The sequence below is a fragment of the Argiope bruennichi genome, chromosome 1 (genome assembly GCF_947563725.1).
Source record: "Argiope bruennichi chromosome 1, qqArgBrue1.1, whole genome shotgun sequence".
NCBI lineage: Eukaryota > Metazoa > Arthropoda > Arachnida > Araneae > Araneidae > Argiope > Argiope bruennichi.
The window spans coordinates 117,132,207-117,149,552 of NC_079151.1; the positions used below are offsets into that span (position 1 = coordinate 117,132,207).

Sequence of the window (17,346 nt, forward strand, 5' to 3'; positions counted from 1 at the left end):
TAAAATATGAAAATTAAAATCTATTTGGAAGTTTTCAAAGATTGTGAAAAATATGCAGAATCATCATTCCTTAGCTTTTAACAATGGATAAAAATTACATAATACGTTTGTCAAAATAATAAAAATGGTTTAAATTTCCTTGCAACAAAATTGAAAGGTATTATTGCAAACTATGGATTATGATATTTTTAAGAGGTTGTCAAGGTTGAAGGAAAAAGCTGCTTGGCAATTAAATTAGTATTGTTAAAAATATAATTTTTAAAATACTAAGATGACTCAAAAATTATTTTTCTGTGATGATATTTCCAGAAATAATTCTCAAAATTTTGCTTGATTTTAAATTGAAATTTTAATTAAAAAATACTTTAAGAATGCACATTTCTATTTTTCAAAGAATATCTGCACCAAATTTTGCAGCTCTAAATCCAGAAATGTGTCTTGTAGAATGAAAACAGACACACACACATTTGCAATTATTATTAGTTAAGATTACTTATTTAGGCAATACTATATTCCATTAGAACATATATGAAATATGAATAGATGCATTTTTAATTATTGGAAGAAATTAGGTTTTTCTTCATGAGTATTTTCATTTTATCAGTGCTAAGTGCAGTCTGTTTAAATAAATTTTTGAAGTATTTATATTTTAAGTGTATGAAACTTTAATTTATTGGTTTGTGATTATTGCCTGTTACTGTAATTGTCAACTATTGTCATCACTACTTTTCTAACTTGAATGAAATTATTATTTTAGTTATTGCAACCATTGTTTTTATTATTTACTTTTTGTTTATTGATGATTTTTCTTTCTATTTTGTTTTATTGTGAATTTATCACTGTTATGAAAGGATGTAAATCAAATAAATAATTTTATATGAATATAAATAATCTTTCTACTGGAGATTTTTCAAAAAAAAAAAAAAAAAATATTTTGTTAGTATCTTTCAAAATGTCTTGCCAATTTTAATTTTTTGCTTTCAATATTAAATACAGAATTTTGATATACTGTCAGCAAAAAAGTAAAAGTAAAAGTATTACTTGTTTCTTTTTACCGTATTGGCTAGAAGAATGATAAGTAAAGTATGGGGTCTCTTTTTCTGTATTTTTAGATAACAGTTTAAAATAATAGAATAATATCTTTGAGATATTAAAAAATTTTTTAAAAATATAATCATAGTTTCATTTATTGTATTAGTATAAAAAAAAATTTCAATTTGACCCTTATTAAGTTTTATAATAAATTATATGTACCTTGCATATTTCAATTTTTAGTTTATGAATCGTGCTTAGTGAAAATTTGATAATTGTTAGGATCGAGGTTTAGTAGTGGATCAATACTGTTGCAAAATAACTACTCTGCCTTGTTATAAAAAAAGTAAGACAAAATAATAATATGATTAACTGTCTCCATTCATTCTAAAAGCTTAAAAATATGACATATTGCTTATATACTTATAAGACAGTAGTTATGTCATGTGGCCAATCTGATTGATCATACTCAACCCTAACTGGTTATGATATCATACCCATACAAATTTACATAAATGGCAAACAAAAACAATTTAACTCAACAATTCAATTTAATATGTACAAATTGAAACAAATTATGCATAATGTTGAGTTGAAATTTAGGATTTTAAGTCATGAATAAGAAACTTATAACTACGACAGAAATTGTAAAAAAAAAAATTAATTCATTTAGTCAAATTTCCAAACATCAATTCTTTCCGAGTCCGAGAAACAAATTTTTCATGTTAAATATGTCTGTGAAAATTGCTTAAAAACACTTTGACCTAAATATGGGAAATTTTGTATTGATTTACACCAGGTTTGTAGATTTTTTATAGCATATGTAATTTATTCACAAGAAATCTGTCTCTCTGTCTGAGTAAAAATGAATATGTTATTGTAGTACATATATAGTTGCATGTATAAAATTTGTTAAATCATCTAACATTTGTCATCTATATCAAATTTGAAATTAGATCCATTAATGAATAAATCATCTTTCATTCTATGCATTGCATGCATAGTTACGTAAATGAATAATTATGTAAATACAATAGCTCAAAAACACAATGATTTGGATAAATGAAATATCAAATGTGATTTTTTATAAAATTTTATGCCAAATTTTTGTTTTGATCGATTAAAAAATGATGCCTAAAATGCATATTCGATTTTTTTTTCTCTCACTATATTATGAAGCACAAAATGCTAATGTGTGATATTTTAGAAATAAAAATCTGAGTATTTGCAAATTCACTACCTTTCTCTTTCACTTTAGTGCTGACTTGGTGGGAAGAAAAAATATTTCTATTAGGAAGTCATTCAATAGGCAGTAATTCTCAATATAATAATATATAATGAGAGAATTTCAAGGAAATATTATGCTTGGTTTTCTTTGTAGGTTTCTTATAAAATTTGTGTATCGTTTGGCTGATGAGAAAAAATATTTGATTTAAAATGAAATTGAAAGTTCCTGTTGATTCTTTTAACCCTCATCTTTCAAGATTGCAATATTGAAATTACTACTTAATGAATACTATTTATAATTTAAATTATACCAGTTTATTATTGCAGTATTCATTTTTTAAATATGTAATTAGAGAAATGGGATTTTACTGTTTGTGCTACAATAATTTTGATTTTTGCCACCATTTTATATTAAACTAATTAATACATTCATTATTATTTGTATGCATTGTATTTATTATTATTTTATTAATTCTTGATATTAGTAAGAGTTAAAAAAATTTTTCATTCATATTTTTTTATCCAAATAAGTTTCTCTCTCTTGAATTTGTATCATCAAATTTGGATTTTGAGATTCACTATGTGATAATGAATTTTAAAATGATGCTTCTAAATAAAAAATTCTGTATTTTTTTAAAATTTGTAATTATAATAAATTTATCATAGTAGAATCTGTATGATAATTTATTGAAAACTGAACTAGAGCAAATACTATGTTATCTTTAAATAACAGTTTTATTATATTTTCTGTACCTTTTCTAGGCTTGAAGCTTACTCCAATATTTGACGAACAAATGAAGACAATTGAGGAGAACTGACCGTCATTAATCAACAGTATTTCATCTCCTTTTATTTTAAATGTCAACTGAAAATAAATTTTGGCTATTACTAATTTAACTTTGATCAGCTAGATTGTGATACATGAGATATTTAGCATGTATAGGCATATCAATTTTCTATATAAGTAGTATATTTTCTTATTGTATATAGTGCTGAAAATTATTTCAAGCTAAAAAAATATTTATCTTTCATTTTATGAGACTTTTTTTTGTATTTATTTGTGAATGCTTGAAACTTATATGTAGATAATTCCAGTAAAACTTTCAATATAAATTTGTTTGGGATTAAAAAAAAAAAAAAAAAAAAATATGTGAATATATGCATTTTATTTCTTGTATATTTTCTAATCTATTACAGATAATTATTAAATATTTGGGAATTTCATAAAGATTTGTTTGTATTATTTAAGCTACTTAGTATCTACTTGATGTTGCTTTCAAGAGATTACAGTTTGAACATATGCACAATTTTGCATTATTTATACCATATATGCATATAATGATAAATAAAAGATAGTAGTTATATCCATCATTTTCTCCCTTCCCCACTCCTCTGAAATTTCTGTTTCTACACTCTAGCACATTTCTACTGCTGCACGCCTTGGATTATAATCTTACATTTTACAGTGTTTTGTGCTTGTCTAGATGTGTTTTATCCCTTTATGAAGTATGTAATGAGAAGTTTTAACATCCTATATATGTGTAAACTTATTTTAGAAAATGCCTGACCAATAAGAAGCTTTTGGAATTTTAATCACGATTTATTTCACCATGGTAGCCATTTTATGTACAGTAGAGAAGCAATGCTTAAATGATGTCTTTTTATTATTTTTTAAAATGATTTCTTATTGATGAAATTCCTCTCTTGATCCTCTCTTGATTTTACCAAGAGAACCTGATGGGGATCTCTCCCACTCTTGTTGACCCAGGCAAGGAAATCCTGGAAAGGAATATTGCAAGAATTAAGGATTTTTATCCCCTCTGTGTGAGAAAATTTCAAAGTCATCAGTGTTTTTTAGAGTGTATATTAGAAATAATTAAATAAAAAGTGGGAATTGATCAGAAAACGAGAACATTCCATGAATGATGTTAATATGGTCTAATCCAAAATAAAAAACAGGAAATCAATTAAGATTTAATCTGAATTCAAAAATATCATGAATCTTTAAATCATTACATACATGTTGACTTCTCAGATAAAAATATTATTTAGATGCAGATGTATTGTTGAAATTTTATTTAACGTCATTAAATTCAGTTATTTTGACTTGACTTAATTTATATTTAACTTTAGAACAACGATAATTGTTCGGAGTAGAAAAATATACATTAGTTTTATTATGTGTTCTGTAATTTCCCTAAAAACTTTAAATATATTCCTTTTGAAAGTAAATTTGGCATTCTGTAGTTTATTTCATTTGTTATATTCCTCTTTTTTTTTTTGCATTGCAGAGTTTACTTTTACTTTTATATGTAGGTTTTATCATTTCAAGATTTTTTGATGTTATGCTTAGTTTTCATTTCGATAAAAATTTAATTATTTTGCTGAATTTTAATTATTATATATGTTTCATATTAATACAGTTTTATTTTGTAAGATTGCAGATAAGAGCATAGAACATGTCTGTAAATATAATTTACCATGCCTTGTATGAAAATAAGGAATAAGGGCCTTGTAAATTTCTGAATATAAATTTCAATGTATTATTGAATACATTTTAGCATTTATTTTTGACATTGATATGATAATTGAAGTAAAAAAAAAATTGTCTCTTTTGTTCATAGCTTATATTTTGTTCATTTTAATTAACTTATATTTTATGAATTAGATAGATAGGGATTTTTGATGATCTTGCATCTAATCTATAGTAATTGTAAAAGCTATTAAAATTTTGCCAACTATTGAAAGGTAAATGTGGTTTTGCTAATTACAGCTGCTGAAAATTTTATATTTAATTGCTCGTATTATTTTATTTTCAATAGTAAAAATTGAAATTCATCTAAAGGGTTAGATAAAAGTTTGCTTGAAGTTTTCTATTTGAAGAAAGGGCTATATTTCAGTTCAAACTGAGACATATACTTTTCTATGATATCCATTAAAGTACAAGCTATATATCAAATAGGATACAAAATGATACAAATATAAATCTTTGCAATGTTGTATTTGATCATTCTGTTCACATATTCTATCCTTTATAAATTTTGAATAGTTCCAGATTATTTATAGATATTGATTTTCATGATATTCCTAAAAACATGAAATTTGTCATTGTATTCATATAGATATTTTAATATTTATATAATAGTTTGAAAGAACATTTAATTGAACATTAATATTTAAATGAACCAATTTATGGTTTTTTAAATTGTGGTTTTTCATTTATGGTTTTATTAATTGATACTCCTATTTACAGGTTCTTGATTTTAAGGAATTTCTGATATGAATGTTTAAGTTTATTTTGTTTATTGGAACTAATATATTATTTCTACTGCTGATAATTATTACAACAATTATTGCTTTTATTGTATAAAATATTTAAAATGTACATTTTGTGTGTGTGTGAAAATTGTGGCTTGTAAGTTTAACTTCATTTATGGTTACAAAGCATATAAATTAAGAATATTACTTTAATGTATTTGCCTGTGAACTGCATATATTTTTTTTTTATTTTTTTTACTGCAATCATTATTTGTAAAAAAGTTAGCAAAATAATACAATCTCATATATATGCCTGACTTCTGCTTTTCTATGAATAAAAATTTTTTTAAAGTGCCATAATAACTTTTTGTTTGTCCATTACATATATTTTTTCAATGCATTGATAAAATTGTTCATTTGTTAAATATTAAGTTATATAGAATTTTTCTTTTTGTAAAATGTTATCACTTCATTGTGAAAAGTTGTTACTTTTCTTGGATTTTCTGAAGATATTGGTGTTGTTGATATCTTATGTTATTTAGTTTTATACAAAGTAAATGCAATAAGTATTATATATGCTATTGAAGAACTGTGCATACATATTTCATTAATAGAATCTTTTATTCTTCTATAATGAATGTTTTTTTCCATATTATTATAATTTTCTGTAAGAATTGAAGTATTTTTTTTTAAATGTTGAACTAAATAGACAAGTATTTACTTTTTTGGATTTATTAGATGGCATTATAAGAAATTGAGAGTCTTCTCATTTGCATTAATTTTAGGAATATGAAGTATTCTTATGCCTGTTAATAGAATCTTTTATTCTTCTATAATGAATGTTTTTTTTTTTTCCATATTATTATAATTTTCTGTAAGAATTGAAGTATTTTTTTAAATGTTGAACTAAACAGGCAAGTATTTACTTTTGGGGATTTATTAGATGGCATTATAAGAAATTGAGAGTCTTCTCATATGCATTAATTTTAGGAATATGAAGTATTCTTATGCCTGTTAATAGAATCTTTTATTCTTCTATAATGAATGTTTTTTTTTCCATATTATTATAATTTTCTGTAAGAATTGAAGTATTTTTTTAAATATTGAACTAAACAGACAAGTATTTACTTTTGGGGATTTATTAGATGGCATTATAAGAAATTGAGAGTCTTCTCATTTGCATTAATTTTAGGAATGTAAAGTATTCTTATGCCTGTTTTTTTCTTCTTCTGTATTTTAAACTCTTAAAATATTTTTCTTATTTACAGATTCAGGATCTCCTGATGATCTGTCTACTCCAGGTAATTGTTTTAAATACTTTTATTTTTATTTCCTTGAAATTTTGAAAATTATTGACACATTGTTTCAGGAAAAGAAGTCATTATTATAGTTTAATATATGAAGATACATATATATATCTGTTTCATTGATAATTGGTTTTATTCTTTTACTAGCAATTTTTATGTACCAGCTGATTCACTTTGAATGTAGGAGTAATATTTAATTGTAGTTAAGTCACTTAGACATAATGTCTTGTTCATGATTCCATCAAGTTGTCTAACAATGAAACCACATTCTTTTAATAGCCTTTCATATTTTCTGTTTTTTTTTTGTACATGAACTTTTCTAATGGAGATTTTCCATGACATTCTAATAATATTACTGATACAATAGTCTGGCTCTTAAAATATTGAAAACTCATTTTTTAATTGTCTTGTAAATTACACAGATATTAAAAAGAATACTTCTTCCATAGTTCTCAATAGTTTGAAGAAAAATCTTGTAATTAAATCTGCCCTGAAACAGTGAAAACAGTTTGAATATCAGATCAATGGTTGTTGAAAATTTAACCAAGGGGAAAAAAAAAAAAAAAAAAAAAAACTGTCCAAAATTTTTAGAATTATAGAAATTATTTTCATGATTATTGAATTGATATTATTAAAAAGATATATATATTTTTAAATTTTGAAAAATATCTAAACTAATAATATTTTCAGAAGCTGCCACAAAAAAATTTCAAAATTAATCTTAATATTTAAATTAAAATTCAATAAAAGTGCTCCAAGTGCACATTTCCACTTTCCAAAGGATATGCATGTCTAATTTGGTGGCTCCAAGCCAACTGGCCTGTTCTGTAATGCATGCATGCACAACTTATTCATTGTTATTATTAGTATAAGAAATTATCTTTGTTTTTTGTAATATATTATAAATTTCTGTAAAAATTGACCTGGATAGGCTTATTTTTTAAAAAATAATGGACCAAACTGGACAAACGCTTTTTTTTTTGTATTTGCGCTTTTTGGTTGTTATTAAATAATTATAAGAAATTGAGAATTTTCTCATTTGCAGTCATTTTAAGAATTCTCTTATATGTTTTTTCCTCTTTTTTTTTAGTATTTATTTTAAAACATTTTTTTCTTATTTCCAGATTCGCCAATTTCTGATTATGGAGGTAATTGTTTTAGAAATATTTATATTTCCTTGAGATTTTGAAGATAAATATTGACACATTTTTTGAGAAAAAGGAATCATTATTAAATATGTAATATCGTTAGGAACTCTGTAAACTATGAGTAAGAAATTTTCTTGGTGAGGTTTTTGTAAATTTGGTGATTTAGCAACAAAGTGTGTGAGTTGAATCTTTGACTAACCTTTAGAAAATTCCAGACCTTGTCGAGGAGCATAAAAAGCCATTGACCATCATCTCAAAGAGTTAGTAATGTTTTTCTCTGATCAAGTAAAGTGAAGTTTTGCATATTAATATTTGACCATGTCAAGAGCTGTTACTTCTCCAAGGAAGTAAATCTTTTTATGCTATTATGGTTTGCAATTTTCCATGCCAAATGAGTTAGTTGAAGTTACTGTGAATTTCAGTTGTCAATAATAATGGAAATTGAAGTATTTTTATTTGCATTTAATGTAAATAATAACTGTAAATAGTTGTAAATAAATCTTTTTTGTCCCTTTCTAATTAAGTCCATTCAATCCACAAACCCTTTGTTGGGATTTGTAACAAATGGTTATCGCAAGTGGGATTTAATAATGAATACTAGAGCCATGGAAGAAGCTGATGAAAGCTAGAACCATGAGAATTTTGATGTAAGAAGTATTTGATCAATTTCTTGCTTTAATGAAAGAAAGACAGGAAGAAATAAAGCAACTATTTGAAAAGATAGGAAGACTAAATATGGGTAATTCCTTGTATTTATGGAAGAAAAGCAGGTTAATATTTTTAATCAGAGATGAAGATGATAAAAAGAAGCCAAGATATCTGATGTGATATTGAAGACACTAATCGTGAAGGATCTGAGATTAGAGGTCTTATTACTGAGATATCTGCTGGGAGAGATATTGATTAAGGGTTTGAGAGGTTTAATGAAGATGATAATTTTGGTTCAGGAGAAAGCTCAAAAGACAGTTCTGTAAAGCTGAAAAATGAAAACAAGCAAAAATTATGTCCATTTCCGGAAATGACGTGGATGGGGTGGGAGCAGAAATTGAGGAAGCTTATGGCATCATTTAAGATATTTCTGCACCTCAACTAAGAAAAAAGGTGCATGCATAAGAAGAATCTTAAAGAAGACCCAGAGGATGATAAGGATTAAAAAAAAAGTGATTTTATATCAGATTTTAATATGTCGATGTAAAAGATGGAAAATAAAAACAAAGTTTCTGAGGTCAAAAGAATGTGAGAAATTATTTAATAACCTGAAAGAAGCCTTATTATTGCCATTTGTCCTGGCATAATACCTGCTTCCCAATTGAGATGCGTTGTTACAACCTATGTAAACTATAAGAAAATTTCTTGGTGAGTTTTTATGTGCCACTTTGGTTACATGTTCAGCAAATGGATACTTCCCTTCTTTAACAAACCCTGAGAAAATTCTAAAATCTGCCAAGAGTATAAAAAGCGGCAACCATTGGAAGAGTTAGTAATGTTTTACCCTGGTTGAATAAAGAGATCTTTTGTGCGATTCTTATGTGATGCACGGGACATTTACATGTGTTTAAATCAATAAATTTTACTGAAATTAAGGTAATTCAATGTTTTGAAAATTATGAGGTATAAGCCCTGAACTTTCACTTCAAAATGATATGTAATTTTTTTTTTTCTACATTTAAAAATTAAGCAAACAAAAAAATTAAAATGCATGCGTGATGCACGGGATTCACAAAAAATCAGAATTTCTGATCATACTGATTTCTGTGATGTTTCTTGGATTTACTGACTATAATTTTTTTTAATGAAAGAACATTCAGTAGATTGATGTGGTACTCAATATTAAGTAAATATAAAATTTATTTAATAGTTTATGTTGATTTTTTGGCTGTGATGCACGGGACAACTGTGATTTGTTTGCACACACCTGAGATTGACCAGTGTAAATGTATGATTTGTGAGAATTTCTTTCTAAAGTTAAACTGTTTTAAGAAAACATATGACTCTGAAACATTTTGGGATGAAGTGTTATGTAATAATACTAGGAATTCTCACTGTTGGCAAGGTCTTTGTAGTGATTGTTCTCAAGGAGAAAAGATTGAAATCAGTGAACCAGATGAAAATGCAGTTATATGGAAATACTGAGAGAAAGATGAAGTTGGCGAGTTAAGATGTAATGTGAAAGAAAGCTGCATTGGTGAAGTTGTGTCAAGCTTAAAAGAAACATTTTCTTTGTTTACTTCCCACTTAAATATTAAACGAATTCAAAATGAAGAATTTCAGAATGATAAAAGAAACCCTAATGTAAGAGTTCTTCAGCTAGACTTCGCTATGAATTACAGCTGTGAATATCAGAATGAAATTCAAAGCGCTCTTTGGTCTAGAAACAGTGTGACTTTATTCACAGCAGCTGCATTCTCTCAGGATATTTGCTCAACATTTTTAATTTGTTCCGATGCAAAAGAGAAAGAAAAAAATACAGTCAGAGCATTTGTTCAGTTGCTTTATTCTGAACTGGAACCCGATTCAGATGAAAATAAACAACTGGAAGAAGTGATTTGGACAGACGGTCCTTCATCTGAATTCAAGAATAAATTTGTGTCTCTTTTTCTACAAGAACTTAGCCTTAAATACCAGAAAACATTTAGCTGGAAATATTTTACCACTTCCCATGGGAAGGGTGTTGAAGGCGGTATAGGGGGAAGAGCAAAATCACTTGTTTGTCAAAATGTTATGAGCAAGCAAACATTTTCTGACATTGTACAATCTGCCTCCGATTTTTACTACCTGGTAAAAGTTTTAATGCCAGCAATAAAAGTTTTATTTGTTTAAGAAAGAAGTATTCCACGTAATAATGATGTATGGATTAATGCTGTGCCTATTTTGAACATTTCAAAGTTACACAAAATGAAATGCACACGAAATGATGGACTATCCCTCTCCCTAAATGCAGCTAACCCAATTATGCAGGAACAATCTCATAGTGATATCAACATAGAGATAGGAAACTGGATCTTGGTAAATTATGATGGTAAGGAATACCCTGGACTGGTAATTCAAATTATCGGTGCAGAAACTGAAGTATCTGTGATGACGAAGAGCACAAATGGTGCATATTGGAAATGGCCTAAACATGAAGACAAACTGTTCTACACACAGAATAACATAGTAAAAAAAATAAAAGCTCCTGAAATTGTAAATTCACGAGGATACTACAGTTTTGCAGATTTATATTAAAGACAGATGATGTATGTTTTTGTAACAACAATCAATTAAATTGTATTTTTTAAAAACCTTTTTTTTTATCATTTAACATAAATAAATATGTAAACACCAAATATTTCTGAATGTCTTTTATTTTTCCCCTTTTTTAAACACTTATTTAAACATGAACAATGCACAGGATAAGTGTGTGTGATGCACGGGACAAATTTAAAATGCTTATATTTTAAAAAATTATTAATATAAAGTTGTCTTAATAATAGAATTTTTTTTCTTCTTAAAAATACAAAGTATATTAGAAATTATTTCTGTCTGAAAAAAAATTAGTACTGCTAGTAAAACTTATAGCAGTTTTAATGTGATGCACGGAACATCCTTTAAGATATATCTAAAATCATGAACTACAATTTGAAAAAAATAAAATGAAAGTAATTTCCTTTTTAAACTAAATAAAAATATACCTGTAGCTACTTTGAAAAGCCAAAAATTGAATAAAAGTGTAGAATATTTGTTTACAGACATTATTGAAGTGTACATGTATGAATTCAAAATTTTTTCAATATTGTAAGCACTATTTTTGACCTCCATGAACATATAAAAACAAACTGTTTTAAAAAAAAAATACATGAATTAAATAGCTCAGACTGTGTGTTTGACTAATCTATAAACAAAAAAAAAAAAAAAAAAATTTGAATTTTATTTTTTGAAAGTATAGTTCACTTTTGGGAGAATCGCCCTTTTCTGCATTAGTATTTGAATATTTTGAGTTCTGTTACTTTGTTGAGGAATTGAGCACTTTTATGGTTTGCACTTTTCCCAGTTAGCTGAAATTTCCTTGAATTTGAACCATCAAAAGTTAATGAAAATTGGAGTATTTTTAATTATGTTATAAAGATTACGACTGTGTAACGTAAATATAAATAGTAGTAAATAATTTTTTTTTCCTGCTTTTCTTTTTAAATCCATTTAGTTCATGAACTTGCTATCAGAATTTGTAACAGTGTTATTATTTCACATAGGATTTATTAATTGGCATTTGGTGGTTTTTCTTTTATCATTTCTGTTATTCTATTTTATGTAAAGCTGTTGCAACATATATAAGTCATTATTTGAATATTTGCTTCATCAGTAGTTCCTTTTATTGTTTTATGATGAATATTTTGCATCATATTATTATAATTTTCTGTAAAAAAATTAACCAGATATGTTTTTTTAAAAGCAAATATGCCACTTAGGGCAATCACTTTTTACGTCTATCCCGTTAAGTTTTTATCAAATGGCATTATAAGAAATTGAACGTTATCTCATATGCATTAATTTTTAATATCAAGAATTTTCTTAGCTCTGTTTATTTTTTCTGTATTTTGAACTTTAATTTTTAAAACATATTTCTTATTTACAGGTTCTGAAGGTCCTCTATCGCCAGGTAATTATTTTTGAATGCTTGTATTTTTATTTCTATGATAATTTATTTATCAGTGATTTTATGAATATATATGTATATGTTTCATCAACAGGTTTCTTTAATTTTTTATATTGTAATTGCCAAATTGAAACTTGAGATTTTGATGATTTCCTCATTTTGTGGACTCCACTGAGTTTGAAAAACTGTATAATGTCTGCCTGTTAATGACAAAGATAACTGATAAAAGAAAAGTTTTGAGACATAGACGAAATTTAGTATATGGTTGTTATATCAAATTTGAAGAGCTTTATCAAATTTTGAGCAAAATTCATTCTGTGGAAGTTGTGAAGTGTCCAAAAGTAGCTTAATATGACAACTAGGAAAGGAAGAGAACTAGTTGGGTAATACTTGGTACATAAATTTAACATCTGAATTGCAGACATCTTTCAAATTGGTATGAAATTCATCAAGGAGTTGATTTTCTGTCAGTCTCTACTATCATAAGACCAAACTCCAATACATCATAACTCCAAAATGCAATGACTTAAATATATGAAAATTAGTGTATGATTTTGTTGTTGCATTTAAAATTTTGTATCAGATTTTGGTGTCAGTTGGCCTTCAGTTTAGAAACAATATATCTAAAACCCTTATTTGGCTTCCAGTTACCTGTTGGTAAATACTAATGAATATTCTCCAAAATATCGCTAACGACACTAGTGTGATTTCATAAAAGTTTTAAATTATTGCTTAAAAACAGTGTTTCATAACTGTTGTTCACCAATACCGTGCGAGGAAATTCTTACTTTACCCGAAGTCTCCTTCAGGTTGTTATAATTTTATGTCAGAATTAATCTGAATAAGTTTTTATTTGTTAAATAATGATTTGCATTTGCTTTGTTTGATTCTTATCAAAGGCATTATAAGAAATTGAGAGTTTTATCATTTGTTTTAATTTCATTAATTTCCTTATCTCTGCTGGTTTTTATATTTTAGACTAACATTTTTTCTTATTTACAGAAGAACCACAATTTAAGGCTTGCACATCTTCAGGTAATTGTTTTAGAATACTTGCATGTTTATTCCTTTAATATTTTGAAGATGACTATTGTCACATTATTTGAAAAAAAGAAGTCACAATCAAATGTGTAAAATTATCATTTTATCTAGATTATATGGCACATGGATTCCTATTCTTATTCCTGCCTTTAATTTTATCGAAAGTTAATATAACAAGTAGAATATAAGCTATTTTATGAAATTATATATATTATGTGTGGATGTATGTTCCATCTCCAGATAACTCATTTTTATTTTCTCATATACAAACTGTCATATACAAATTGCAGAAATTTTCTTATTTCATCCTTTTTTTTAATGTATTTTAGACATCTAAAACAGTTTTCTTCCTTACAGCTCCACCACCTGCGAATGATGCATCTTCAGGTAATTGTTTTAGAATGCTTGCATGTTTATTCTTTAATATTTTGAAGGTGGCTATTGTCACATTATTTGAAAAAAAAAAAAAAAAAAAGAAGTCACAATCAAATGTGTAAAATTATCATTTTATCTAGATTATATGGCACATGGATTCCTATTCTTATTCCTGCCTTTAATTCTATTGAAAGTTAATATAACAAGTAGAATATAAGCTATTTTATGAAATTATATATATTATGTGTGGATGTATGTTCCATCTCCAGATAACTCATTTTTATTTTCTCTTATACAAAGTGTCATATAGTACAAATTGCAGAAATTTTCGTATTTCATCCTTTTTTTTAATGTATTTTAGACATCTAAAATAGTTTTCTTCCTTACAGCTCCACCACCTGTGAATGATACATCTTCAGGTAATTGTATTTAGAATGCTTGCATGTTTATTCTTTAATATTTTGAAGGTGGCTATTGTCACATTATTTGAAAAAAAGAAAAAAAAGAAGTCACAATCAAATGTGTAAAATTATCATTTTATCTAGATTATATGGCACATGGATTCCTATTCTTATTCCTGCCTTTAATTCTATTGAAAGTTAATATAACAAGTAGAATATAAGCTATTTTATGAAATTATATATATTATGTGTGGATGTATGTTCCATCTCCAGATAACTCATTTTTATTTTCTCTTATACAAAGTGTCATATAGTACAAATTGCAGAAATTTTCGTATTTCATCCTTTTTTTTAATGTATTTTAGACATCTAAAATAGTTTTCTTCCTTACAGCTCCACCACCTGTGAATGATACATCTTCAGGTAATTGTATTTAGAATGCTTGCATGTTTATTCTTTAATATTTTGAAGGTGGCTATTGTCACATTATTTGAAAAAAAAAAAGAAGTCACAATCAAATGTGTAAAATTATCATTTTATCTAGATTATATGGCACATGGATTCCTATTCTTATTCCTGCCTTTAATTCTATTGAAAGTTAATATAACAAGTAGAATATAAGCTATTTTATGAAATTATATATATTATGTGTGGATGTATGTTCCATCTCCAGATAACTCATTTTTATTTTCTCTTATACAAAGTGTCATATAGTACAAATTGCAGAAATTTTCGTATTTCATCCTTTTTTTTTAATGTATTTTAGACATCTAAAATAGTTTTCTTCCTTACAGCTCCACCACCTGTGAATGATACATCTTCAGGTAATTGTATTTAGAATGCTTGCATGTTTATTCTTTAATATTTTGAAGGTGGCTATTGTCACATTATTTGAAAAAAAGAAGTCACAATCAAATGTGTAAAATTATCATTTTATCTAGATTATATGGCACATGGATTCCTATTCTTATTCCTGCCTTTAATTCTATTGAAAGTTAATATAACAAGTAGAATATAAGCTATTTTATGAAATTATATATATTTTGTGTGGATGTATGTTCCATCTCCAGATAACTCATTTTTATTTTCTCTTATACAAAGTGTCATATAGTACAAATTGCAGAAATTTTCGTATTTCATCCTTTTTTTTAATGTATTTTAGACATCTAAAACAGTTTTCTTCCTTACAGCTCCACCACCTGTGAATGATGCATCTTCAGGTAATTGTTTTAGAATGCTTGCATGTTTATTCTTTAATATTTTGAAGGTGGCTATTGTCACATTATTTGGAAAAAGGAATGTTTGAGAAATAACAGAGAACAGGTTTTTCTAAACAACTTCGTTTATTCGTCTTAAATAAAACGTAATAAGGTTCAAAAGAAAACTTAAAAATGAACATTAGGGCATGTTTGGTACATGTCATCTATAGCCATCTCCGTCTACCTCTTTCCATCGTCTTTTCGTCTATATAAATACACTTATATCGTGAGCTCAATGGCATCTGAATTCATCTGCTACCTTACGGCACTTTTCATAATGATCCCACGACTGATTACCAACATACGGCCCCACAGTCGTGTAAGTTGTCTTCTTGTCCTTTCACTATATGTCCTGGAGGCTGCTTTAAATAAACTAATTCATTTAATTTTCCATACAAAAATGCAGACTTTACATCAACTTGTACATGACACCATTTCAACAAACATACCAATAAGATAAACAATAATTTCACAATTGAAAAATGTACAACTGGAGAAAAGGTTATTATAATCGATTCCAGCTTTTTGTTTAAAACCTTATGCTACGAGTCTAGCTTTATATTTCTTGGGTTTGTTATTCTCGTCATATTTAATATTATAAACCCATTTACTTCCTATTATTGTCTTATCACGAGGTGGATCCACTAATTCCCAGACATTTCGTTTTTCTATCATTTCAATTTGTTCCTTCATTGCCAAATCCCATTTTTCTTTATCCTTACTTTTTAAAGTATCGTTACAAGTTTTAGGTAAATCCAAGTTATAACATTCAAAATCTAAAAGTTCTTCGATCTCGTCCGAGTTTGAACTTTCCTCACTTCTGGAACCACTATTTGAACTTTGATTAATAACAGGATGTTTAGTCATTGCTTTAAATGAAAATTTTTCGGGTTCAAATGCTATATTAAATTTCTTACAATATTTTCTAACATCATTTAAGGAACGAAGTCTTATTTTACTAGAAGGAGGGTAATAATACACATCTGTACGCATACTTTTAGATCTAGGACATTCCTTTCTTTCCCAGTCTTCTATATTAAGAGTACGTAATTTATGTGACTTTTTAATCTCAACTGAATTATCATCTACCTCATTTACAGAATTCAAGTTATATCTCACATACTCATACGATTTATTTTTTCCAAATAAAGATTCTACACCGTTTTTACTTTCATCAATAAATACATGAATCGTTTCAATAACTTTCTTTTCTTTAGGTAAAAATATCCGGTAACCTCTAGTCCGCAATGCATAACCAACTAAAATGCCAAGTTTAGCTCTCGCTTGGAGTTTGTTCCTTTTTATTTTAGGAACATGCACGTAGGCCAAGGATCCGAAAATTCTGAAATGCTTTACTGACGGTTTGAAACCCGACCATATTTCAGTTGGAGTTTGATGCATTGTTAACTTATTTTCACATCTATTTTGAATATGTACGAATGCCAAAAGAGCTTCAGCCCAAAATTTCGGCCTTAAACCACTATCATGCAGCATTGCTCTAACACCATCCATTGCTGTTCGATTAAATTTTTCAGCAATCTCGTTTTGCTATGGCGTGTAAATACTGGTTCTTTTCATTTTAATCCCCAATTTACTTAAGAAATCCTCAAACTCTTTTTGACAGAATTCAAGACCATTGTCGGTTCTTACACTAAGTTTAGAATT

General features: G+C 26.9%; 1 protein-coding gene across 22 annotated transcripts in view; it reads left to right on the plus strand.

The window, feature by feature from the left end:
- The window catches only part of LOC129979530 (uncharacterized protein DDB_G0284459-like), a 72,945-nt gene that overhangs the window by 29,708 nt on the left and 25,891 nt on the right, over positions 1-17,346 (plus strand). For 4 of the 22 annotated variants that reach the window (XM_056090738.1, XM_056090725.1, XM_056090717.1 and 1 more), the window contains 9 exons: positions 6,786-6,818; positions 7,949-7,972; positions 12,585-12,608; positions 13,608-13,640; positions 14,004-14,033; positions 14,411-14,440; positions 14,816-14,845; positions 15,217-15,246; positions 15,613-15,642. In XM_056090738.1, the coding sequence (XP_055946713.1) occupies positions 6,786-6,818; positions 7,949-7,972; positions 12,585-12,608; positions 13,608-13,640; positions 14,004-14,033; positions 14,411-14,440; positions 14,816-14,845; positions 15,217-15,246; positions 15,613-15,642 (264 nt within the window). The remainder of the gene's footprint in view (positions 1-6,785; positions 6,819-7,948; positions 7,973-12,584; positions 12,609-13,607; positions 13,641-14,003; positions 14,034-14,410; positions 14,441-14,815; positions 14,846-15,216; positions 15,247-15,612; positions 15,643-17,346) is intronic. The other 18 variants (XM_056090718.1, XM_056090723.1, XM_056090721.1 and 15 more) reach the window with 18 other exon arrangements.